The sequence below is a fragment of the Vulpes vulpes genome, chromosome 10, assembly GCF_048418805.1.
Source record: "Vulpes vulpes isolate BD-2025 chromosome 10, VulVul3, whole genome shotgun sequence".
NCBI classification, from domain to species: Eukaryota; Metazoa; Chordata; class Mammalia; order Carnivora; family Canidae; genus Vulpes; species Vulpes vulpes.
Window position 1 is genome coordinate 11280807 of NC_132789.1, and position 26935 is coordinate 11307741.

Here is a 26935-nt window from a genome sequence, read left to right on the forward strand (position 1 = left end):
TGGCTGCAACAACCCTTGGAGAAGTGTGTGACAGGGTTCAGGGCACAGGCACCATGGTCAGACCTGGTGTCATCCCATCTCTGCCTTTTTCCAGGTGTGTCACCCTGGGCAAGTTGTTGTGTGTCCCTAGGCCTCAGTTTCCTCATCTGGAAAGTGGGACAGCAAGAGCACCTAGCTTGATGGGCTGTGGTGAGGAGCACTGCCCAGGTGAGTCTCTCTGACTTGGCTCCACACAAGCCCAGTAGAAGCAGGCCTGGAGTGTGGACAGGGTACTTCCAGAGAAGACCCCAAGGATGGTCACACCTTCAGCCTGAGGCCCAGAGCTTATAAATGACCCCAGAACAATGGTCCCTCCCCTGCTCCTTCTCCCCTTGTGATCAGCCCAGAGCCAGGCATGTCAGACGGGATGCCCACTCACATGGTCAAACACTTGACTCTTGGTAGCATTATACTTCTGTGCAATGGCGTCGGCCACAGCGTTTGGGCCCATGAACAGCGTGTTCCAGTTGTGAGAGCTGAGAGGCAGAGGCAGAACAGGGAAGTCAGACCAAGGCTGAATGAGCAGAGTATTTTCTCAGATGCAAAACATCAAAGAAATAAGCTCATCATCATCTGTCCTTCTAAGCCCCCAAAGACTTCTCCTCCTGCCAACTTACCTAGCGCAGGCCAAGTACCCAGGGCCTGGAGATCTCAGCAATGATGATATGATCCTTGACATTTACATTTGACAAGCACTAATTTTGTGCACTAAGCACTTTGCTTATGTTAACTCATTTAATTCTTACAATATCAAGAAAGTAAGGCACCACTGTGATCCCTCCCCCATTAAGCAGAAAAGGAAAGTGGAGCTCAGCAAGGTCATGGATGAGAGGTGAACCCAAGGAACCAGAGCATGCGGTCAGCTGGAGGGGTGGGGCCCAGAGGCTGGTAAGGACCTGGAGCTGTTGGCTTTGTCTTTAGATTCTTTCTTCTTCTTATAAGATGATCCTTGGGTATCAGTGTCCTCACTAGCTTCTTTCTTGATGGTGGATGGTAACACATGGAGCATCCTGCCCTGGAGCGGGATGATAAGAAGGGAGTAGTGAGGAAGGGGGAGGTAACACTAGAAAAAAAAGAAGAGTTTCTTATATCCTACTATGGCTGTTTAAAATGACCAGGTCCAAACTCTCCTTCCAGTTTCTCTCCCAAGTGGTGTTTCTGGGAACATAGAGCCTATTTGCTCATTTGACAGAGTCTGAGCATCTATGTGCCAGGTGCTGTCCTAGGTGCTGAAGGGCCCTGCCTTCGGAGAGCTACCCTTCACCAGCTCCGATAAGGTGGTGGCTTCACACTCCATGTGCATTTGCTTAGAAATGTGGGCTCCCATACATGTAGGCTCACTTCCTCTCCCCATCACCTGGGACCAGCCATGGTCCGCCAACCCTGAGCAGTCACCTGGAACACCTGCCCATCCACTTCGGCGTAGGCCCTCACAGCATGCTCAGGAAACATGAAGGTGACGAAGGCAAAGCCCTTGGGCTTCTTGGTCAGGCTGTCGATGGGGTAATGAAGCTCAGACAGGGGACCTGAGAACAGGACAGGTGTCAGTATCTCAGGGACTGGGGCTGGGCCTGAGTGCTGGGCACTCATCAGGCAATAGGTTTTAACACATAAGAGCTGCTCTTTCCAGGATGGTCACAGCCACCTAGCCCACGGAACAAGGTGGCAAGCAGTTGCTGTGAGACTACCTCAAAGGTCAAGAGTGGTCTTCCGCAATCCTTTATGTGTCTACCTAAAAGTATAGGTGCCTGGGCTGGATCCTGCCTCCAACAGCTACCACACCACGTGTGGCCGGGGGCCAGACTACCAGCCTCCACGTGCCTCAGTTTCTCCTCTGTATGATGGCATCCTAAGAGGGCCTAACTCACAGGGCAGGTGTCAGCACATCCATGAATGAGTCAGTACCTGTACGTACTGAACAGCGCCTGTCCTACAGTTAGTGCCCTAGAGGTGTGTGCTGGGTACAGCTTTTCTGAACTGGCCTTGGTGTTCAACACCAGGGAGCGCCCGTACCCCTCCCAGTCTTTCTCCTCCCCCATTGAAAACTGGAGGCCACTGCTCATCCCCTCACCCAGGCAGCTGTGCAAACCCCCAGCCACAGGCTGGGAGAATCCTACCGAGGGGCCTCCCTACCCCCAACAGCCACTCAAGCAAGCTCAGATCCTCACGACCCACAGCTGGCCTCTAAACAGAAGTGAGGGATCCCAAAGCTGCCAGACCTCCTTTCAACAGCCCCAACCTCTCTCTCTTACACACACACACACACACACACACACACACACACACACACACACATCCTCGAGTGCCGAGCTGAACCTCAGGCCTTCCCATTCTCGCCTGAGACACAGCAATGGCAGCGACTGTGACAAACATGACCCTTGCTATCAAATCCACTTGGGACACTTGGTTGGGAGAGTGGAGCTCTCAGGTGGTAAAGCTCAGACCTAGGAGCCCTGTCATGTTCGTGCCTCTAGCCACTGGACTTCAAACACTGAGCAGCAAGAGTTCAGATAGCAGGAACTAGATCAGCAGAATGTCTCTAAATCTTTTCTGCTCCAAGTTCAGACAGTGAGAGTGAGGAGCCAATGGTTCAGACAGCACATGATGCCTCTGACACGACCTTACACGGGGAGCCCTGCTAACCCCCTATGTCCATGACATGGGAGTGCTCACAGCAGCTCAGGAGCCATCAGCCCCATCTGTGGGTGACAGAACAGAGACGAGGAGGAAACCATCTGCCCATGGTCAGGAGCTGATGGGAGGCGTACCGTACTTGAACCCAGGCCACCTGCTCACACACTATGTGCTACAGGTGCACATGCATGTTAAGCTGGAGGCAGCGTCCCTACCGAATTTGGAGAAGAGCTGCTGCAAGTCCTCCTCGGTGCTGGTATAGGGCAGGTTTCGTATGAAGAGCCTCCCGGAGTCGGCCAGGTCCTCCTCCTCTTCATTCTCCCTGAGGGTCCGGCCTTGCCAGGGTTTAGCACTATTCTTCAGGGGCCCCTTGGTTGTGGGGACATTCTTTTCCCTAAATATCTCAATGTAGCGTCCACCTGCAGGAGGAGAGGAATCAGGGCTCCAGGGCAGGCCTGGAACTCGCCAGAGACTCCTGGGTGGTGGTCCAAACTCTCCTTCACTGCCTTCCAGGTGACACACCCAAGGTGAGAGTGCTGGCACCCAGTTCTATTACCAGGGTGGAGGTCAGGGCTGGTGATGGGCCTGAACGGGAAGGGCCCCCTCCCCAAATCTCACTCCTCTTGCACATTCAGCTTCAATCCTGGGGGAGCCTACCTGGCTACCTGGGCCACATGCTGTACTGCATCCTCTACCCCTCAGGGCACACTCCCTGGCTCTGCCTGTGCTAAGGTTTCACAGGACAGCCAACCCTGGAGACCTGCCTCATACCGTTGATGAACTATCTCTGTGCACTGCCCCCAGAGCCAGAGCTTGCTCCTGCTACTCTTGTGGGTTTTGCTCTATGTTACTTTCTTAGTGAGGCCCAAGTAGGCACAATCCTGTCTTAAAATGCACCTGCTCCAGTCTGGGCCCATCTGATGATTGCCTGTCTCTCCCCCCTCTATCTCAGCTTATTCTGACCTCTGGGAGGCCGATCCTGGTTCACTACGCTTTCTGTATCCCTAGGGTCTAGAATAGTGTTGGGCACACAGCGGACCCTCCATAAAAACATAACAAAGTAAATGAATGAGTGAATGAAGCCCTGCAACTAGGCAGAGGCTGGTTCCTTACCCATGTATTCCCTGTTGCATTTCAGAGCTTGCTTTATTTCCTCTTCACTGCGGAAGTCCACAAAGATATACCCTGAAAAGGAACAATGACAAAGGTAGAATCTGCAGACACTGGTGGAAGTCACACAGGAATACCCACACTGCGCTGGTGTTTGGGGGAATCTGAGCAGAAAGTGCGGGAAAACCCCTATTTTTGCCAAGTCTCCAAAATACAGGTGGACTCTCCCTGACTCCCCCCAGCCACACTTTTTACAGGGAGCGTTGGGACCCCAAAGTCTGGTTTTTCAGATTAAAGTGTCAGACCGTAGGAGTCAGGAACACAGGAGGCCATCAGCTCCCTTCCAGCCTCACCCTCACCCCACCTGAACCACCTCCTCCCCTCCATGGCCTTCTCTGGAGGAGACCTGCCGAGGCTGAAGTACTGTGACCAGCTCAGCACCCGAGTGGCTATCTCAACAATGATTCTGTTGATGGCCCCGGTGTACACACAGACAAGTATATGGGACTGTTTCCTAGAGCACAGGAGGCCTCACATTCTTCAACTCACAGGCCCTCAACCCCGTCAGGCAGCAGAGCATCATGGCTAAGAGGTGGCAGTGCTGTAACCTGGTCCAAAGCCCACAGGGCCAGGGCTCTATCATAAGGCTATTTATTCCCTCCTAGGATTCCTCCTTCCTCTCTATTCCCAAAGGTAAGTACCTCATCTATCTCCATAAACATCCTCTATCCTCTTCCCTGTCTGCCACACTCCAGTCCAGCCCATCATCGATCCTTCCCTGGATGGCTGCAAAAGTCCGACCCAGACCACCTGCCCCTGGGGGGCCCCACCGCAGGAACCTTCTGTCACCAGCCAGGGGACTGTTCTATATCCAACTGTGCCTCCTACATCCACACTGAAGTCCATGATCATTAGTAAGGCCCCAGGTCTAGGCTCTTCCAAGGGGACATTCTGTTGCTCCTCAGAAACATTCTGTTCCCATGCCAAGCTCCCTCCAGCTCCCGAGCCTCTAATACGGTTTTTTTCTTAGCCCTGACAGCTCCAATATGCTCCTTCCTGCTCCTTTTGGCCAATCCCTGCTTACCCTGTGGTCTCCAAAGTACCAGGAAACCGGGGATACCACCTCTACCACCACCACCACCAAGAGCAGCTTTCAGAGAGTATGCAGTAGGCATTCAGCATTCTTTAAATGCTGTGTATTAACTCACTGAATCCTCGCAACGTAACAAGATAGCACTGCCCCAAGCACAGATGAGAAACAGAGGCCAAGTCCCTCATCCCAGGTCACGGGGCCGGTAAGTGGCTACGCTGGAATGATGCAGATCCCTTCCTTTACTGCACTCAGGTAAGTATGCAAGAACACACGGACTGGCTGAATGGAGCTGCCTGGTAAACTGGGCTTCAGGCTCAGGGAGTTGGGAAGGAAACGCAGATGCTCAAAGGTGACCAGACCACCCCTAAAGTAGGCACCCTTTCTTCCCCAGATGTCAGCTTCCACAGTTTACAACCCCTCTGCCCATGTAGGAATCTTCTTGCCAAAGACACCCTACATGCCCAGTGCTGCCTGGCCTCCCCCTGCCAGAGGTCCTTGGTGCAGTTCTCAGAGGGGCACCAGTTCTGCTGCTCCATGTCCTGCAGCCTTCCTACCTGGCCAGCAAGTAGGCACAGGTAGGATTCCAGTGCTCCAAGCTCAGACCTTCCCTTCCAGCATGGTCCCCACCCCTCCAAAGCCTAGGAATTAGGCTGGCCATCAAACTGGGAAAGGCGGGTGAGAGGGCAGCAGAGGCAATACCACCCATGTGCAGCATTTCAGAGTGCGCCCGTTGGGAGAGCTGACCACAGACTTGGCCCAGCCAGCCCCAAGCCCAGGGACATGTGTTTAAACAGAACTGGTGAATCCACTAGCATGAGCATAGGCTGGGGGGGGGGGGGGGGGGGTAGAGGAGAGGAGCAGCAGAAAGCTACATACGAGACTGCCAGAGGCAGACACTTGTCCCAAGTGCTTGAACCCCTCCACAGGGGTTCACAAAACAGGGGACACAAAACCAATATGACAGCAGCCCTGAAAACATCCCCCCTGAGGCAGCTGCCCAACCTTCCATTCTTGCTCTCTGCCTCCACACACCCACCCGAAACAGCCCAGGCCTTACCTGTTTTGTTCCCGTGAGCATTTCTCACTATCCGAATGGCCACTGGTCGCAGGGGTGCCAGGAATTCTAGAACGTTCTTCTACAAGAAGAGAAGTTTCCCTCTTTTATCAACTCACTAATATAAGTGCAACCTAATGAAGAGATAGGGGCCGAGTTTCTGAATTCAGAAAGGCCTCCACAGCGTTTCACCCTTCAGCTTCTCTCTCACTGCTAAACACAAATCTTTTCTTCAACATGAAATAAAACTACCTTAGATGAGTTTGGAACTAAAAGTTGGAGGAGTGAAAAATACAGATCTATATATAAAACAGTAATGTTCCAATTGGCATTTTCAGGCATTGTTCTGATCTCTTTTTCCTAAGGACCTTTTTATATATTTGGGGTTAACTGCTTTTGCCATTTCTCATGAATGCATGAATGTTTGTCCATGTTACTTCATGAAGGTAAGACACAGCAATCAAAAGTGCTGTTGTAGAACATGAGAGACTCCTAACTCTGGGAAACAAACTAGGAGTGGTGGAAAGGGAGGTGGGCGGGGGGTGGGGGTGACTGGGTGATGGGCAGTGAGGGGGGCCCTTGATGGGATGAGCCCTGGGTGTTATGCTATATGTTGGCAAATTGAACTCCAATAAAAAAATAATTAAAAAAATAATTTTAAAAAAATCCATACTAAAAAAAATAATTAAAAAAAAATCCACACTAAAAAAAAAAAGTACATCTGAAACTAACGATGTACTATGTTGGCTAATTGAATTTAAATAAAAAATATATGAAATTAAAAAAAAAAGTGCTGTTGTAGATGGTCTCAGATTTTCTGAACTTTTCTATTTTGGACATGAAGGTGATTAAACACTTTTTTTATATATGCAGAAACACACAGATATATACGATGTTAGCAAATGCCAAATAAGAAAACAAAATTCCTAATTCCAACACCCAGTTCACTCTTATTAGCTTTTTATTAAAAATGAAAGTAGGAGGCCCCTTTTCATCTGTATACTGGCGTAAGTCCTTTGGGGAAGCTTAGACTATCCAGGCAACCATAAAAATCCAAGCACTACACAACGAATGGAAGAAGTCCAATAAAGCTGTGAATTTTTCCTGTTCCTACCTCCATTTTTTTTAAATGTCAAATTATCAAATTCTCCCAAAAAAATATTTTCCTCATTTTTATGTGCCTACTGAGAAATCCAGCATATGATGTAAGGTGCATCTTCTTCCGGAAAGAAATTCATCTATCCATACACTCTTCTGTACATTGTACGTATGATGGAACATCCTGAGGATCTTCCGTATCAGAACATTCTTTTTCATGGCACATTATATTGTACTGTTCCAATGTGCCACACTTTAGTTAACTCAAGATAACTAAACCTGAGTTAACCTTGAGTTTTCTAATCTGGGCACTATGGAAATTTTGGGCCTGATCACTCTGTGGTAAGGGGCTGTCCTGTGTATTGTAGGATATTTGGCAACATCTCTACTTTCCACGCCTGGATGCCAGGAGCACCCCTCCTCAGCTGCAACCATCAAAAACCCCTCCAGATATTGCCAAGTTTTCTCTAGAGGGGGCCAACCATCCCCAGCTGAGACCCACCAACTACACAACGAATGGAAGAAGTCCAATAAAGCTGTGAATTTTTCCTGTTCCTACCTCCATTTTTTTTAAATGTCAAATTATCAAATTCTCTAACTACTAGAGTAGTTAGCCACTTCTCTAGTGATGAAGTATAAAGGCTGTTTACTGCTTTTTGTGTTTATAAGTGACATGACACAAATTGAAAGGTTAAGTCACAAATACAACACTAACACAAGAGCAGTGAATATTCTTGTACTGAAATCTTGGCGTATTTGGTTCATTCACCTATAGAACAAATTTCTCGCATTAGAATTGCTAGGTCAAATGTATGGCAATTCTAAATTTTGACTGATGCTTCCAAATTGCCCTCCAAAAAGCTGCACTGCACACTTCTGCCAAGAGTGCATGAAAGTATTACTGAGCTTTTGAAATATTTGCAAAATGTAATTTTCCAGTTTTGACCTTTAACCATGAGTGAACTCAAGCAGTTTTACTGGCCATACGAATTGTCTTCCTTAGAAGACCTCCAACCTGTGGTCCCTTTTCCTGTCAGGTCACAGGTCCCAATATCGATTGATCTATTTGTAAAGAAACCAGATTTTGCCTGCTATTTGGTTACAAATGTCTGTGGTCTTTCAACTTTATGACACTTGCTGTCTTATAGAAGTTATAACTGTTGTGTCATCAATCAGTCCATTTTTTTCCTTATGGCCAAGTTCTGCAACTTGCAACTGCAAACAGGGAACCCTGTTTCAGTCTAATATTATAAGTAAATTCACCAATGCTTTTCTCCTGTAACTTTTATAGTCTTATTTTTTTAAAGCTTTTGATACATCTGAAGTTTATCTTGCTATAAGGAGTAAGGCAGAGAGCCATCTTTTTTTTTCTTTCTTTCTTCAAAAAGGTTAACAGGTTGTCCCATTACTAAAGAAAAAAAAAATCTCTCTCCTTCTCATTGATATGGAACTTTCCCCATAATCCTCATGTAAATGCTAATAAAAAATAGTTTATATCTGGATTCTATTCTACTCCATCAACCTGTCCACGACTTTGCCTGAACCAGACTATATTAATTGCTGTAGTACCTTGCAGGGAAAGGCTCTATTTCTTGCACGATATTCCACAGTGCTCTAGGACATGCCCCCATCCTAATGAACTATAACTGAACTTATTCATTTATCCATAATTAGAGAAGAATTAGCATCTTTTACATTCTCAAAATGTACAGCTTTCCCTTTATGTAAGTATTCTTTTAAATTCCTCACTGGTGTTTAAAGTTTTCTTTATATAGAACCTATAAAATTTTTATTAGAGTATCTATAAAGCCTCCCTACACACACAGACACACACATGTAATATTCATCAAACTATCTAAAGGTAGGTTTTCTTTCTGGTTTATATACAAACTTTTTCTTCTATTTCATTTTGTTTTTGTTCATGGAGAGAGAAAAAGTCACTATTTTTTTATGAATTAATTTTGCAAAAGCCACCTAGTATCTACTTATTTTTTTTTAAATTAAAGCATGATTTTCAGGGCACCTGGGTAGCTCAGTTGGTTAAGTGCCTTCGGCTCGGGTCATAATCTCAGGGTCCTGGGATCGAGCTCCACGTCAGGCTCACAACTCTGTAGGGAGCCTGCTTCTCCCTCTGCCCCCTCCTCTGCTCGTGCTCTTGCTATCTCTCAAATAAATAAATAAAACCTCTAAAAAAACAAAGCATGATTTTCTGCATGTTTGGTATTGAAACTAAAGTGTAACACATTGAAACAGTAGAATATAATGCATCATGAAAAAGAATGTCCTAATATGGAAGATCCCCAGATGTACCATCAAGTAGAAGATGCAACGTACAGAAGAGTGTGGCTAGGTGAATTTCTTTTTTTCCAGAAGGACTCTAATTTACCAGCTAACTGGATAGTCTGGTGTGACCCAAATGCTGCCTATGTGGATTAACTGATTAGCTTAATTTTTAAACATTAGTAAATATACAGACTATCAAAAAAGATGAACACTTCAAGAGGGAAAAAAGGACAAAGATATGGCTAGGTACCTTTTTTTTTTATTTTTTTTTAAGATTTTATTATTTTTTCATGAAAGACACAGACAGAGAGAGGCAGAGACACAGGCAGAGGGAGAAGCAGGCTCCCCACAGGAGCCCCATGCGTGACTTGATCCTCGTCCCCGGGATCACACTCTGAGTCAAAGACAGACACTCAACTGCTGAGTCACTAGGTGTCCCTGGCCAGGCACTTTAAACAGAGATGTACATGTGATTTACAAATGTGAAAGAATGATCGATGCCACCAATAATTTAAAATATAAATTAAAATGAGACACCATTTACACCTGTCATATAGCAAAAGATGAACACTCAGGATCCGCAGAAGTGGGCACTTTCATACTCTGCTGAAGGGAGTATAAATTAGCAATGCTTCCAGGGGGCAACTGACACTCTGTATCAAAGCCTTGAGAACGTTTGTGTGTGCCCTTGCATAAAGTATTTACTTGGAGCAAGGGTTGGCAAACTGTGGCCCGCAGGTCAAATACGGCCTATAGCCTGCTTTTGTATGACCCTGTGAGCTAAGAATGGTTTCTACATTTTTGAAGGGTATTTAAAAAAAGAAGAAACGAAGAAACATGCTCCCGACCCCAAATGGTCCCCAAAGCCTAAAATCTGCACTGACCTTCACAGAAAAAAATAAATAAAAAATAAAAATCTTCTCACCTCGTCTCAAGGAATGCTGACTGCATTACTATTAGCAGAATTATTAATCATTATTAACGTTATTATTAACAGAAAATTGGAAACAAGCCTTATGCTCCACCTTATAGGACCCGGTGAGTATATATCACAATGTGCTCAGAGCGAGAAATAACACACAACATGAACAGAGATGTTGTAGCTGAAAATTCAATATTCAAAGATATTTTTAACATATTGTGATAATAGAGGGAAAAAAAGGTTCAAAAGAGTTCCTACAGGAATGATTTTTAAAACTAGAAGACAAAAGTTAGTGTTTATATACAAAGAAGAAAATGTCTAGGAAGATATACTCAGAATTTACTATTGGTTGTCACTTAGTGGGATATAGGGGTGTGTGGGTTGGCGGGAGGATTTTCTCCACTTTGCTTGGGACAGTAATTAAACCTGCAGGAAGTATGCCTGTAAGGGCTTTTGCCTGTAGGAAGTAGGCTTATAGGAAGTACACTTGTAGGAAGTAGGCTATAGGGATTACACTTGCAGGAAGTAGACCTACATTCTGGCACCCTATCTGGTCAGCACTCCTCTCACAACTCAGCTGGAAGACATTTTATATGGTCATCTTAGTTATAGGTAATTTCACTTCTCTTTATTTAGCTGTTAAAAAATTTTCTAGGCTGAACTTATTACTTTCACAAGGAAGTAAATTAAAAAGTTCTCTGCTGTATAAACCCAGAGTCAGCAAACTACAATATGCAGACCAAATGTGGCCCATGGCCTGTTTTTGTCAATAGTTTATTGGCACACAACCATGCCTATTGGTCTACCTATCTTCTAGGGCTGCCTCAATGCTACAACATCAGCGTTGAGTAGTCGCAACAGAGACTATATTGATCACAAAGCCCTAAGTGTTTACCAGCTCATGTTTAAAGAAAAATGTTTTTTAAAGATATATTTAGTTTTGCGATAGAACATGGAGCGGGGGGATCAGAAGAGCAGCGAAAGAAGGAGAAAGTTCCAAGCAGATTCCACGCTGAGCACAGAGTCGACGTGGGGCTTGATCTCAGGACTCAAATCATGGCCTGAGCTGATAAGGAATTGGGATGCTAAACCAACTGAACACCCCAGCACCCCTAGAAATTGTCCAGAGAGCATCTTCTGCTTCTCATGTATAGGACCAGTCTTTCTCAGTCTCTGTAGAGCCACCTGTTTCTTGACCCTGACAACACCTGAGATCTTACTTCACCTTTTTGACTTCAATCCCTTCTAGTTCAAGTCCTCAACAATCCTAAAACCCTACCCCACCCCCATGCGGCGGAGCCTCCTATTCTCCCAGGATCGCCTTGCCCTTCTTGCGCTGTTGGTACGTACCTCTGTGACATTGAATGGGGCACCACGCAGCTTCACAGTGTAGGGGGTGGTCGGTTCCTTTTGGTTTGCCAGTTTGTCTGCCTGAATGATGGTGAAGAACAGAAATGGCCACAGTGAGTTCCTTGGTACAGATGCAGGAGGAGGCAGAGCCAGATATCTCAGTGAGGCACCTGCTGCCAGCGTGAACCAGGGAATGCTGACAAGCATTATGCCTGCCAAGGATGTGCAATGGCTGGAGGTGGAGGTAAGAGTATGTTAACAGGGGCTTCAGGCTATGAGGGGCAGGGTGTATCGGATGGAGCTTTGAGGTATCGTGATAGCTGTCAGACACTCGTCCAAAGCACTTTCTAAATGCTCCTAGCCTATTAAATCTTCACAACCACCTTGGAGAGGTATGGGTTCAGGATTGTCTTTATAATTCTGAAATCCAAATAGCTCTGAAAAAAATCTAAATTTTCTATAATTCCTTGGGCAACAAAACTTGCCCTGACTTCGAGTCCTTGACCAGCAAAATCTGCTGAGTTGATGTGAGACAACCAACATCTACCTTTACCCATTGTAGCACAAGTGGTTGTTTCTGGTTTCGCTGTGGAAACAGACATGTGCTTGATCATGGGGTGCTGCCCTAGACCCCGCTGAGGGTGCTACATACACTGCACGAGGCATTGAGGTATCTTCCCGAACTCTGAAATTTTGAATGCCAGCATATGGTTAGGCACAGGGGTTTTGGAAACCGGACATGGAGGCCATTGCCGTGCTGTCATCCTAGATGAGGATCAGCAGCATGAGGCAAAGCACCTCACCCTGGCTCCCATGGCTACTCTGTGTTGGAGCTGGCATTTTGAACCCATAGCTCTCTGACTTTGCCAAATACTCGACTACCTCTCTGAAATACATATTTTTAGGAGATAAGGACAGGTTGTGGCAAAGAGAAGGGGCTGAAAATCAAGGAGGGAGGGTGCCAAGGAAAGAGAAAAGAGAGCAGTGATGTCTGGAGCCTTGAAGAGGGCCAGGTCGAAAAGAGGGACGTGAGGGGATGGGGACCCAAACATGACCTGCCCCGTGTCTGAGGGGAGAGGACGCCCTAGCAGGAGAAAAGATAGCTGTCCCCAAAGGCAGCACCCACGTCTGTAATGTAGACTTCAGAGCCCAGCAGGCCTGGTCTGAGTCCTGACCCCAATACTTCCCAGCTGTGACCTTGGGCACACTTTCCTTTGCTGGGCCTGTTTCCTTCCCTGTAAAATGGGACAAGAATCCCCCACTCCCCAGAAAGCTGTCATAAGATTTAATAACAAATGACAGCCCAGCAGATAGTTAAGTACTCAATTCATTCCATCTACTACTATTCCATCTACTATGACTATGGTCAACTGTGGCTCACACCTGCCTACCCTGCTACTAAGCACAAAGCATCCTACACCCAGGTCCCTTGTGCAGCTCATTAACACCCCACAGCTCCAGAAGGGAGGTGGCTTGTGCAAGTCCACATAGAAAATAAACTCAGAGGGGAGAAGTGCTTGCCTGATGTCACACAGCAAGCACAGGGCAGGGCTGAGAGCTGAAGGCAGGTCGCTGGGCTGCTGAGCTGCCTTCAGGAAAGGTGAGTGAGAATGAGGACAACTGTCCCCCCTCCTCCCACCACCTCCCAAGAGTCACTGTGCATCCCACCACACACACCTCAGCTCGGGCTGCCCCTGGTATCTCATTCCCAGATGGGGCACCCTGCTCCGGGCCAGCCACTGGCTTCCCTCTGTCCTGCTGGTTGGGTGCAGCGCCAGGGGCCTCCTCCTCGGCCCCACTCTCTCCTCCGCAGCTCACAGCTTCGTCTTCACTCTCCTCCTCTTCCAAGGATGACAGCGACTCGGACTTCACCATCTTGGATTTTAGGTAATCCATGTCAGACAGCTCCTTGTGCACGGCTGCCCTGGGTTTGTGGCCATCCTCATCTGCAAAAAAAGGAGGCTGGGGTCAGTGACAGTCAGGGGAGGGCAGAGGCCTGGAAGGCAGAGAGCATGGCGGAGCCACCGCGAGTGGCATGACGCACCGAACACCCGCCGTGGGTCTGCCGATATGTTTTTTTTTTTTTTTTTTTTTTTAATTTTTATTTATTTATGATAGGCACACAGTGAGAGAGAGAGAGAGGCAGAGACACAGGCAGAGGGAGAAGCAGGCTCCATGCACCGGGAGCCCAACGTGGGATTCGATCCCGGGTCTCCAGGATCGCGCCCTGGGCCAAAGGCAGGCGCCAAACCGCCGCACCACCCAGGGATCCCCGATATGTAATGTTAATCAGGGTGAAACTGCTGGGAGTTCTGATATTTCACATGAGTCAAGAGAGCTCCATAGCTCCCCACTAGTGCTCTGCACCAGACTTGCCCTCCTCAATCTGCTCTTTCCACTGCAGCCTATGTGATTATTCTGAGAGCACAGACAGGATTGTCACTCCTTGCCTAAAACTTTCCAGTGGTTTGCAGATGCTTGCAGGACACCCATGCTCACCAGGCACGTGTGAACTGACTGGCTTCTCCCCCAGCTCCAGCGCCTCCTTTCCAGCCACCCCAAACCATGCAGGGCCCCCTCAGACACCTGCACTGCCCTTTCCTGTGTGTCCTGGCCATGTTCTCCCCTTGGCCTGCAATCCCCCCCTTCCTGCCTCTCCCCTGCTGTACCCCACCAACTCCCAGTGAGCCCTCTGGACCCCAGTTTTGCACAAAAACTTAACCAGGCATAAAATTCACATTAAATCCCTTCTCTCACCTTCAAGCAAAATTACAAGTGACCCACAACCAGAGCAGTTCCTACTCTGGACTGCAACTGCTCAGGTTCTCTCTGCCGCCACACTATGCTGTGAGCCCCTTTCAGGACAGAGGCCCCCTTCCTCCCCACCTCAGAGGCCTTCCCCGGGAGCCCTCCTACCCCCTTTCTTGCTTTCTCTCCATGGTGCTCATCTTTAAATATCATCCTAAATAGTGGACTTAATTTTGTATTGTTTCTCTCCCCCAACTAGAATGACAGCTCCATGCAGAGCAGGATTCTTTTGTCTTTTGCTCACTGTGCTCCATCCTCAATGCCCAAAGTAGTACCTGGCATTCAGGAGCTCAATAAATATCTGACTGACTGGAACCAGGATGGGTCAGGGCATATCTTGGGTTGAATAATTGCCCCCACAGAGGACAGTGTCTCACGTCATCTCCTGGGTCTGTCACCAAAGGGCCCAAGGTTACATCCACAAGCCAGGACACACACAGGGGCACATACTCAGGCAGACAGGGTGCACATGGATGCCCTCACCTTCTGGGTCCTCCCCAGTCCCCTCCTCGTCACTCTCCTGTCCTGAGTCGGAGTCAAAGTTCAGGTAGTCACTGGCAGGAGGCTTGCTCTTCCCTTTCAAGGGCTCAACGTCCAGGGCGTCATTTGCCCAAGTGGCTGTCTGTGTCCGCTTCTGGTGTGCTGACAGGAACTCCTGGAACTCAGTGTCTTCCTTCAGCTGGTGGCACCGGGGAAGTGGGGAGAAGGGAGACCAGGCAGAGAAGGCTCAGCGAGGGCATCTGCTCTAACTACCCCTACCCCAAGCTCCTTTCTCCTGCCAGCCTCTGGAGGACCCCTGGGATCAGCTGGGTACACTCATCATCACATAAATAGACTAAAAAGCCCCAGAGATGTGGCAAGGGAAGACAAGAGGCATGTCTCTGCTTCCCAGGCTGCCTCCCTCCATCTGAGCCTGCCACAGCCCTCCCAGTGCCATCCTGGGTACCTCCCCTCTGGGTCCACAGGGCACACTCGCTCACCTTCTCCAGCTCACTTGCTACCTTTTTTGTCTTGTCATCCTGCAAACAGAAGGCACAGACAGGGAGGATTACAGATGAACAATGAGGGGGTACAGAAGACATTGTCTGGGGAGGGGCCATCTTGAGGAACTATCTTTTTTTTTTAATAATAAATTTATTTTTTATTGGTGTTCAATTTGCCAACATACAGAATAACACCCAGTGCTCATCCCGTCAAGTGCCCCCTTCAGTGCCCGTCACCAATTCACCCCCACCCCCCGCCCTCCTCCCCTTCCACCACCCCTAGTTCATTTCCCAGAGTTAGGAGTCTTCATGTTCTGTCTCCCTTTCTGATATTTCATACCCATTTCTTCTCCCTTCCCTTCTATTTCCTTTACTATTATTTATATTCCCCAAATGAATGAGACCATATAATGTTTGTCCTTCTCCGACTGACTTATTTCACTCAGCATAATACCCTCCAGTTCCATCCACGTTGAAGCAAATGGTGGGTATTTGTCATTTCTAATGGCTGAGTAATATTCCACTGTATACATAAACCACATCTTCTTTATCCATTCATCTTTCGATGGACACTGAGGCTCCTTCCACAGTTTGGCTATTGTGGACATTGCTGCTAGAAACATCGGGGTGCAGGTGTCCCGGCGTTTCATTGCATCTGTATCTTTGAGGAACTATCTGCGAGGGAGTCTCTGGTCCTTCCCGTTCCCACTGCCCTGCCTTCCCCCCTCCCCCCACAGGGGTGACTGCCTTGCTGACCTGGGGGATGCAAGTGGGAGTAACCACGTACGTACTTTCTTAGGTTCTGTGGGGACGAAGTCTTTGTCTTTTGAAGGATTCTTAGACTGACTTGTTTTCTGAGCATGTTTGCTCCAGGCTCGGGGCTTTGTTGGGTCCCCAAATGACTTACAGAACTCCACCTGCACAGGAGAGAGAGAGTGATAAGGACACTTGCCACCAGCCCAGCACAGGTGCTACCCTTCAGCACCTCAGAGCTGGGCTTTTGAAAAAGGCAGCTGTCATTTACTAGTTGAGTCAGTTAAAGCAAATTATAATTGACCCTTGAACAACATGGGGTTAGGGGCACTGACCCCTTCCCCGTGGAATTAAAAATCTGTACATAACTTTCAACTCCCCCAAAACCTAACTACTAGAAGTCTACTGTTGACCGGAAGCCCTACCAATAATAATTAACTTGTATTTTGTGTGTCATATGTATTATGTACTATATTGTTACAACAGGGTAGAAAAAAGAACATTGAGGAAAACATAAGAGAAAATGTATTTACAAAAAAATCCGTGTATAGGTGAGCCTGCGCAGCTCAAACCCTAACTGTCCAATTGTTGGCCTCCACTGGCCTCCAGTCCCTAAAGTCATTACAGTCACTACACTTAGCAACAAATTCCACACACCAGGCAGTCAGGAGTCCTCTGCAAGCAGGAATACATGGAGCCTCCAAAATAGCAGGAGGGAGCAGCCAAGACCCTCCCCACTTCTCAGATGGGAAATGCGAAGTCACTTGCCCCAGCCAGTCACCCTGGGAGAAGGTAACAAAGTGGAGATGGCTGGGGGGGGGGGGGGGGGGGGAGGCGGGGGGAGGGGAGAGCCTGGCCCTAGAGTGGGAGTTCTCAGCCATCTAGCCCCTAGGGTGGCTGACACAGAGTCTGGCACGAGGCAAGGCTAAGCTAACAGCTTCCGGAATCACCGTAATTACCATGGAGTGAGCTCAGCTAGCCCCCATGGAGCTCAGCTAGCCCCAGAGAACGGGCTCCAGGGCAATGAGAGGCGGGTGACAACTCAGAAGCCTGGAAGTGCTCAAGGTCAAGCCTGAGCTGGCATGTTCCCTCAAAATGCTCCTCCCCCCCCAAGGGGGCTGCACTTCTGGCCACTCCCCTTTCTAGACTTTCAAAAGAGTTCTGCTGTTTCTGTAGCAATGACAAGAGCCCAAAGTACAAAACCCAAATCAACAGACAAGTAAAAGGAAAGTGGGGAAAAAAAAATGTTTTTACCCCAATTCCTATTACCCAAACAGAGAAATTAATGTTTTGGTAAAAATCCTTCTGCATTGCTCTTTCTGTGTTTCACACACGTATAAATTAAGAAATGTGGTTCTGTGTGAATGGGATCACGTGATACATACTTGTCTAACATCTGGTTTTCTCTTCTCAACGAAGCGTTACGGATGTTTTACCAAGTCATTAAATGTACATGAGCGAGAAAAAATTAAAAAATAATAAAAAGAGGGGATCCCTGGGTGGCGCAGTGGTTTAGCGCCTGCCTTTGGCCCAGGGCGCGATCCTGGAGACCCGGGATCGAGTCCCACATCGGGCTCCCAGTGCATGGAGCCTGCTTCTCCCTCTGCCTATGTCTCTGCCTCTCTCTCTCTCTCTCTCTGTGTGACTATCATAAATAAATAAAATTTAAAAAAAAAATAATAAAAAGAAATGTACATGAGTGACAGGGATGGGACTTCCTTCTCCAGGAAGCTCTCCTGACACCTCCTCAGCCAGGCCACAGGCTTCCTTTGTTCCCCAGAAGTCCCTGGTGCTTCCCTGTCACAGTGGGCAAAGACTGACTCACCGTGATCCGGGAAGTGTCGATAAAACTCCTGTTGAAATGGTTCAGTGCCGACCGGGCCTCTTCCTCTGACTTGAAGCCAATGAAGCCAAACTTACGGAACTTGCCATCTTTGGTGAACTTCAGGCTGCAGTCTGTCAATGTGCCAAAGGAGGCAAACAGCTGCCTGAAACGGTCCTCCTTCATCTACAATAGAAGGGGTGCAGTGAGGGAGGAGCAAGGAGTTCTCAGAGCCAAGGGGGCAGGAAGGAGACCCAGGGCCCTGAGATTCCCTGAAGGCAAAGTCAGACAAGGCTGGGGCACAGTGTGCTCTGCAGTGGGGCTGGCTCCAGCTCTGGCTCAGACACTGCCTGGCTTATTTCACCAATGGCTGCAATGAAATCATCCTATGGTATGGGCTGTTCAGAGGATAAAGAGACCCATGATGTAAGGAGGCCAGCACCGTGGCTGCCCCAGAGCCAATACCTGATGATGTCAGAATAAATGCACAAATGAACGAATGTGGTAAGTTATACTTGTTTGCTCACTGTGGTAGAGGGAATAGCGAAGTACCCTGAGAGACGTCCATGTCCTAATCCCTGGGACCTGTGAGCGTGTGACTGTACATGGCCAAAGTGATTTCACAAATATGATTTTGTTAAGGATCTAGAGATGGGGAAGTTATCCTGGATCATCCTGGCGGATCCAACGTCCATGTCCCATTATGCAAGAGAGGCAGGAGGGTCAGGACTGGAAAAGGCAATGTGATGTTGAAGATGGAAAGAGACTGCAAGGGGACACCTGGGAGCTGTCAGTTAAGCCTCTGCCTTCGGCTCAGGTCCCGATCTCAGGGTCCTGGGATTGAGCCACATGTCCAGCTCCCTGCTCAGCAACAAGTCTGCTTCTCTCTCTCTCTCTCCCCCCCACCCCCATTCATGTTCTCTCCTCAAATAAATAAATAAAACCTTTAAAAGACAGAACGAAAGAGACTGCAAGATGCCTCACTGTTGGCTTTGACCATTCAGAATATGGCCAGAAATCAAGAAACACAGGCAGCATCGAGAAGCTGAAAAAAGGCAAGGAAACAGATTCTCCCCAGGGTCTCCAAAACGAAGGCAGCCCTGCCAACACCTTCATTTTAGGATTTCTCCCCTCCTAAACTGTAAGATAATAAATGTTTATTGTTCAAACCACTAAGTTTGAGGTAATTTCTTACAGTAGCACTAGAAAACTAATTTATTAACGTTATTATTATTATTCGATCAAGGGACCCAACATTATGGAAACTGGCCCCTGGCATCCCCCCCCATCCTCACTTCAGCCTTATTCCTCAATTTGGTGAGTCTTCCAAACAGTTTCTGGGAGATCTGTGTGTGGGTAGCAGTGTGGACACCAAGAACCCCACAAGTAGCGAAAATAAAGTCTAAGATTCAAGAAACTAGAGACCTTGACAGCCTAGTAGGAAGGGAAAACACATTTTCTGAGGCATGTTCTTAGTAAACTCTGCTCATTAAAACTTTGTATCTCCCTATGAGTCTGGAATTATTATCCGCATTTTATAGAGGAGAAAATGAAGCTCATACAGGATGAATGATCTACCCAAGGTCTACAGAATCAAGATCTGTGACTCAGCTCAGATACATAAAAGGCAGTGAATTCATCTTCCCCATTACTTTGGAGCCACCAGACTCAAATCTGACCCCATTATTCCTCCGTCAAGAACCTCTTGGTGACTTCCTAATGCCAAAGGCTCAAGAATAAGCAGCTAAGGTAAAATGTGAGATTCTCCATGATCTATCTTGACTGACCCCTTGAGCACTATCTCTTGTCAAATGCCTTGCAACCTTCCCTGCTTCTCACCTCTGAGGCTTTATGAGTTGTCTCCCCATATGAAATCTTCCCAGCAGACCCGGGCTACCTTCTCTTCATTCTCAGTTCAATCAGCTCCCCCAGGAAGCCTCTCCTGGACTCCTTGGGTGGGTCAGGTGACCAAGCCCTCTGTGCTCACACAGCACTGGGTCATGCTTCCATCCCTGCTCCTTACATCATAGTGATCTGGTGTCCTCTGCTAGACTGTAAATGCCATATAGGTGGGGATTGAGTCTTATCCCCCACTGTCTACAATGTCAGCAATATAATGAGTACTTACTGCTAAATACACATCGGGAAAGAGTTAAGAAAGAGTGCATGCTACCATGACAAGAGAGACAGTAGGGTGTAGGGGTCGGAAATGCAAATTCTAGACATAGACTGTTCAATTCAATGAATCCCTGCTCTATGAATTACCAGTTGTGTGTGACCTCAGGCAAGTCACTTTCCCTTGCTGTTGCTCAGGTTCTTCATCATTAAAATGGAACCTACTGGGGGCAGCCCAGGTGCCTCAGCGGGCTGGTGCTGCCTTTGGCCAAGGGTGTGATCCTGGGTCTTGGGACTGAGTCCCACGTCGGGCTCCCTGTGTGGAGCCTGCCTCTCCCTCTGCCTGTGTCTCTGCCTCTCTCTGTGCGTCTCTCATGAATAAATAAGTAAAATCTTTAAATAAATAAAACGGAACCTACTTTGTAGGGTTTTGCTGAGGATTACTTGGGTTACTTTACAGAAAGCAACTGGTACAGCGCCTGGCACATAGTAGGCTCTCATATGTTAGCTGCTACTACTGTCTTTTTTTTTTTTTTTCTTAATTCTTTCATTCACCAGACAAGACACACAATGGTAAGAGAGTCATTCCAATGAGGGAGGAAGCCCAATGAGATGGAAGTGAAGGGGAAGAAGAGGGTAGCCATGCTAAAATCCTCATCCATCAAAGCGAGGCATCAAGAGACACTGCCTAAAGCAGACGGGTGGATCATAATGTATTCTGAAAGTCTACTCTTTGGGGGTAAATAATGGAAGAATTAAAAACAGTAATACAGTAGACTGAAAGAATAGATGATCGGGCTCCTCATCTTTCATGGGGGAGGGTCAGCACTCATTGGGGGTAAACGGAGCAAGAAACCGAGGAGAAAGCACACTGCTGAGACCTGGAGGGGTACCGAGGAGGAGTCCTAAAAGCAGGTCACTGAAGATGGGTACCCCTGGAGACGGACCGAGGGCAGCCCGGGGCTAGCACGGAGGAAGGCTTCGCTTCTCATTTCGTACACTACCGTAGGGCTTGCACTCTTTTTGGGGGGTACTGTTTGAATCCTTAAGATCCCGTCATAGGTCTCCCACAAGAGAGAAAAGTTAAAAACCACGATAAGGCAGAAACAGCTTCGTGTCGTCACTGCCCCCCACGAGAGACGCTCCTGAGGAGTCCGGAAGGTCTCTCATCCCATTCAGCACACGCGGGGCACGGGGGCCCCCCAAAGAGTTGTCGCGATGGGAGCCAGGTACTTCCGGGCGCCTTGAGCGGCCACTACCCGCTCTCCCGACCGTCAAATAAGGATTTGCCGAGAACCCTGCCCCTCTTGGGTTTCGACTGCGCCCGGAATCCTCCCAAGGGCCAAAGCCCCTCAATTCTCTCCAGCCATCTCTTTCCTAGTCCCCAGCTCCTGGCCGGCCCCGATCCCAGATTCCGCGCTCTGCACTCACCCCATTCGGGAGGTTTTTAACGATCAGTCGCGACATGGCGCACGGTCCCTGCTGCTTCGATTCCAGCGCGGACCCGCGGCGGCTTCCACCAGCAACTTTCACGCTCCCGCCCTGGGCGCCGCCATCTTTGGCGAGCCGGAACAAGATCACGTGCTCCGGACGTCAGCACGCTCCCTCCGGAAGCAGGCGTGGCCTAACCGGAGCGACCCTAGGAAGCCACACCCCCCAAGGGGCGGGCCTGAGTGCTTGCCTTCTGCGCAGGCGCGGGCTCTTGGGCCGCGCCCGGGGAAACCCGTGCAGCGCTGCAGTCTGCAGGGGGTGGCGGTGGTTCCCAAAGCTGGCGGGAGGTTGCGTGTGGCCCGGGGTACGGGCGCGGGGGCTGGGCGTGAGTCCGGTGAACTCTGCGAAGACGTTTCAGCCTCCTCCTGTATTCTGTATTATTAGTGTGTCCTAAAGCTGCCCTGAGAAAGGAGGATGGATTAGGGATGCTTTTGCCTCCCCTGCACAGGTGCGGGGCCTGAGCCTCGGAGCGGCAGCCAGGCGCCAGGAAGCAGCGTCTGAGCATCGCTTGCAAATATCAGGATGTGTGCACTGGAAATCGGGTCTGCCGGGCGAGTGGACCGGGAACCAGATCCCAACCAGCTTGCTCAAAGTCACAGGGCTGGGACGGATGGAGTATTAAGCGGTTTTAAGAGCTAGGTTATAAGGTTCATGGGGTTCCTGCAGCTGCTGCAACAAATTACCAGAAATACAGTGACTTTAAAAGCAGAAATGTGTTCTTTGGCAGTTCTGGAGGCAAGAAACCCCAAATCAAGGTGTCAGCAGGGCTGCGCTCCTCTGGTAGTCTCTAGGGGAAGGTCCTTCCTTGCCTGGCCCGCCTCCTGGTGGCCCCAGGTGTCCCTTGACTTGTGACTGCATCCTCCCCTCCCCCTCATGCCGCTCCCCCAGAGTGAGTCCAATCCGCTTCCCTCTCCTCTGTTGTTGTTGTTGTTGTTGTTGTTGTTTTTGAAATTTTTAAAAAAGATTTTTATTTATTCACAAAGGACACACAGAGAGAGGCAGAGACACAGGCAGGGGGAGAAGCAGGCTCCTTGCAGGGAGCCGACGTGGGACTCGATCCCAGGACCCTGGGATGACAACCTGAACCAAAGGTAGACAGACGCCCAACCACTTAGCCACCCAGGCGCCCCTCTCTAACCGGGTTTAGAGCCCATCTCAAATCCAGGATGATCACATCTCAAGACCCAGCTTTCTATCTGCAAGGACCCTTTGCAGCTAAGGTCACATTCCTAGGTTCCAATGGTTAGGGCATGGAGGTATAGATCTCTTTGGGGGACACTCTTCAACCCCCTACGTCAAGATTTACTTGCTTTATGGTAGGTTACTTGGAAGATCGAATTTCACCCTCTCCACCTCTTGCAGAAAGTCTATTCGAGGGAAGCACACGTACACACGTGAAAATGTACCCTCGTGCCTAGAGTAGATGATTTAAGGGGTCGCTGTGTTTCAGTGTCATTCATTTATTCGACAGATATTTATTGATATTCATGAAAGTGCTGTTTAATTAAATGACAATTAGGGGGTTGTTTTTTTCACTCAGAGACCCTGGTCAGGACAGGATGGAGCAGGCTTTATAAGGCAGCTCCGGGATATTAGCCTTTTATGAGGGGCCAAGTGCGGGTTGCCCGGCCAATCCTGGTTTCATGTACTTTTATTTTATTATTTTCGTGAACTGCCTTTATTAAAATGTGCAACTACACGTAGCCTTCCCTAAAGAAATTCACAAATCAGAAGGTCTTTCAAAGGTATTAAAAGAAATGGAATGCTGTCTGCCAATCCGCACGTCCCAAGGCTGGGCCAGGAAAATATGGTCGCCACATGTTGGGGACAGAGGGACCACTCCTGGGCTATGTATCCCCATGCATTTAATAAACAGTCACTTGTAACATTATTAGTCTTCCTGCTCTCCTGCCTTGCCTGTTTGTCTCCTGCCTTTTCTTTTCTCTCCCAGCAAATATAATCCTGGGGCACCTGGATACCACCAGGCTGGCCTCTCTGATTACCCTCAAGGATTAACAATCAGGCAGGTCAAAGCTAGCACCACCTGAGGCCTCCACGAGTGTATTGGGGACTGTGGGAAGCCGTGTCTGGATCCTGGGGGGAGTTCCCGTCCCCGGAGGAGAAGGCCCTCTGCCCACCACGATCCGACCGACCTTTGGAAAGTGCTTCTACACGGTAAAGTAATAGATACCCAAAATGCCTTCGGGCATCTTCCTTTCGACTTAAAATGTCTCAACATTGCCCCATCCCCTGGGCCCTGAGAAGCCCATTTTCCTTCTCAAAATTTATTTTTTTTTAAAGATTTTTATTTATTTATTCATGAGAGACACACACACACAGAGGCACAGACACAGGCGGAGGGAGAAGCAGGCTCCATGCAGGGAGCCCGACGTGGGATTCGATCCCAGGTCCCCACGATCAGGCCCTGGGCTGAAGGTGGCGCTAAACCGCTGAGCCACCCGGGCTGCCCTCAAAATTTCTTTTGGTAAATTAATTGGATTTTTAAGAGATCAAACATACATCCAGCAACCATCACTCCTGCCTCCCCATCCAATCTGTTCTCCTTCCTGCAGGAAACCGCTGTTAGGAACTTCTCATCTCTCTCTCTGGGGACAGCCAAGCTTGTGGTTGTTGCCACAGGAAAGCAGCCACAGATAAGACATACATGAATGTGCATGGCCGTGCTCCAATAAAACAGTATTGACGGACACTGCAATTTGAATTCCATATCATTTCTTGGGTCCCATAATGGTATTTGTTTTTTCATATTTTTTTTCTACCATTTAAAAATGTGAAAGTCATTCTTAGCTGTGAAGTCATACAGTAACGGGTGGCTGGCCAATTTGGCCCAAAACATAGTTTGCTGACCTGCATGTAGAAGTGAGCATGCAGGGATCCCTGGGTGGCACAGCGGTTTGGCACCTGCCTTTGGCCCAGGGCGCGATCCTGGAGACCCGGGATCGAATCCCACGTCGGGCTCCCGGTGCATGGAGCCTGCTTCTCCCTCTGCTTGTGTCTCTGCCTCTCTCTCTCTCTGTTGTGACTATCATAAATAAATAAAAATTAAAAAAAAAAAGAAGCGAGCATGCATAGAGAGCTTTTTCTTTCTTTTTTTTTTAAATAAAGATTTTATTTATTTGTTCATGAGAGACAGAGACAGAGACAGAGGGAGAAGCAGGCTCCATGCAGGGAGCCCGATGCAGCACTCGACCTCAGGTCTCCAGGATCACACCCTGGGCTGAAGGCGGCACTAAACCATTGAGCCACCCGGGCTGCCCTAGAGAGACTTTTCTTAAAAAAACAAAACAAAACAAAAATCTTTTCTGCACCTTGGTTTTTGCCCTCTAGAATATGTCTTAGCCATTATTTCATGTCTACAAATACCTCCCAAATCCTTTTAATTTTCAAAATACCTTTAAAAATATTACATAAACTATTTTAGAATCATTTTAGGTTTATAGAAAGGTTGTGAAATGTTAGAGTCCCCATATACCCTGCACCCAATTTCCCCTGCGGTTAGCATTGCGATGGTATATTTGTTACAATTTGTCACAATTGAACCTATATTGACACATTGTCATTAACTAAAGTCCATGCTTTGTTTGGATTTCCTCAGTTTTCCCCTGATACCCCGCCCCTTTTTTTTGTTCTGAGCATTCCTGTTTCTTCCAGTAGCAGCTTTTCTAGGGATCCTGACACCTTTTAATTTAATGCAGTCCAGCAAATATTTGAGTGACTTTTGTGCCCAATACTGGGGCTACAGCAGTTAATAAAACAGGCATTTCCCTGTGCTCAGGGAGGAGCTGACGTTGGACTAATTACACGTGCAGTGAGCACTCTAAGAAGTGGAGTATAGTCCCCAGGGGACCTGATTGAGGCTGGGGAATCTAAGTCACTCCTGGGGGTGACTCGAAAGGGCACGAGAGGGTGTGGGAAGGAGAGAGCACCTTCTGGCAGAGAGGACAGCATAGAACAGCAAGTGAGAAGTCTGCAGGCAGGGAACAGCATGGCCTGGCCCCTGGGAGCTGAGCATGGCAGGTGCTACAGGGAAGGTGTCAAAACCCCAAGCCTCAGCCAGAGGGTGGCCCTGGACTCAAATCATGGCTTGCCGCATACTGGCTAGGGGGTCTCCAGCAAACTACTGGTCCCAGAGTTCATTTTCTATAAAATTGGATAATGGTAGTACCCGGTGTGTGGTGAAAGTAAAACATGATAATGTGTATACAGAGCAGCATTTGCGAGCACCTGAATGTACATTTTCACTATATTTTAAAATATGTTTTATTGAGAGAAGTGCAAGGAACACCCGTGTATCCTCACCAGGCTCACTGAGTATTGACATTCACCTCATTTGACTTCTGTCTCTCTCTATAGTCTTGTTATTACAAAACCGTTTGTAATCATCATGGCCCTTCACCCTGAAACACTTTACGTACATTTGACACATAACCACAGTGCAGTCAAACTCAGAACGTTTAATATTGATACAATATTTTTTATTTTTATTATTTTTATTTTTTTAAAAAATTTATTTATTTTTTCATGAGAGACAGGGGGGGAGAGAGAGAGAGAAAGGCAGAGACACAGGCAAAGGGAGAAGCAGGCAGAGAAGCAGGCTCCACGCAGGGAGCCGGATACGGAACTCGATCCCGGGACTCCAGGATCGCGCCCTGGGCCAAAGGCAGGTGCTAAACCACTGAGCCACCCAGGGATCCCCGATACAATACTTTTTTAAAGATTTATTTTAGAGCGGGGCAGCCCGGGTGGCTCAGCAGTTTGGTGCCGCCTTTGGCTCAGGGCCTGATCCTGGAGACCCGGGATCGAGTCCTGCATCGGGCTCCCTGTATGGAGCTTGCTTTTCCCTCTGCCTGTGTCTCTGCCTCTCTCTCTCTGTGTCTTTCATTAATGAATAAATAAAATCTTAAAAAGGATTAAAAAAAGATTTATTTTAGAGAGAGAATGTGCACACACAATTAGGGGGAGGGGCAGAGGGAGAAGGAGAGAGAGAAATCCTCAAGAGGACTCCACGCTGAGCAGGGAACCCGATGCAGGACTCAATCCCAGGACTCTGAGATCATGACCTGAACCCAAATCAAGAGTTGGAGGCTCAACCGACTGGGCTCCCAGGTGCCCCGATATTGATACAATGCTTTTTACCTAATAATGCATATGCAAATTGCAACAAGTGTCTCAATCACCACTGTTTCCCTGGCCCATAACTCAGCCCAAGATTAGGTGTTGCCATCCTTTGTCATGTCATGTTAAACTCCTCCACTCTGTAGGATCTCGTCAGCCTTTCTGTACCTCTGGTGCCCGTGATAGTTTTGAAAGCTGCAGGTCAGTCATGGTGTAGACTGTCCCTCAGGGTTGATTGGACTAA

At 48.2% G+C, this 26935-nt stretch overlaps 1 protein-coding gene across 1 annotated transcript in view; it reads right to left on the bottom strand.

The window, feature by feature from the left end:
• RBM19 (RNA binding motif protein 19) overlaps positions 1 to 21699 on the bottom strand; it is a 122900-nt gene extending 101201 nt beyond the window's left edge. Inside the window, exons 1-13 of the mRNA XM_026018759.2 lie at positions 21496 to 21699; positions 17953 to 18135; positions 16166 to 16291; positions 15372 to 15410; positions 14875 to 15070; positions 13261 to 13529; positions 11584 to 11664; positions 5934 to 6012; positions 3787 to 3858; positions 2889 to 3092; positions 1435 to 1565; positions 936 to 1054; positions 419 to 515 (exon numbers count right to left, since the gene is read on the bottom strand). Of these exons, the coding sequence (XP_025874544.1) occupies positions 419 to 515; positions 936 to 1054; positions 1435 to 1565; positions 2889 to 3092; positions 3787 to 3858; positions 5934 to 6012; positions 11584 to 11664; positions 13261 to 13529; positions 14875 to 15070; positions 15372 to 15410; positions 16166 to 16291; positions 17953 to 18135; positions 21496 to 21531 (1632 nt within the window). The 5' untranslated portion in view covers positions 21532 to 21699. The remainder of the gene's footprint in view (positions 1 to 418; positions 516 to 935; positions 1055 to 1434; positions 1566 to 2888; positions 3093 to 3786; positions 3859 to 5933; positions 6013 to 11583; positions 11665 to 13260; positions 13530 to 14874; positions 15071 to 15371; positions 15411 to 16165; positions 16292 to 17952; positions 18136 to 21495) is intronic.
• Between the last annotated feature and the right edge of the window lie 5236 nt (positions 21700 to 26935).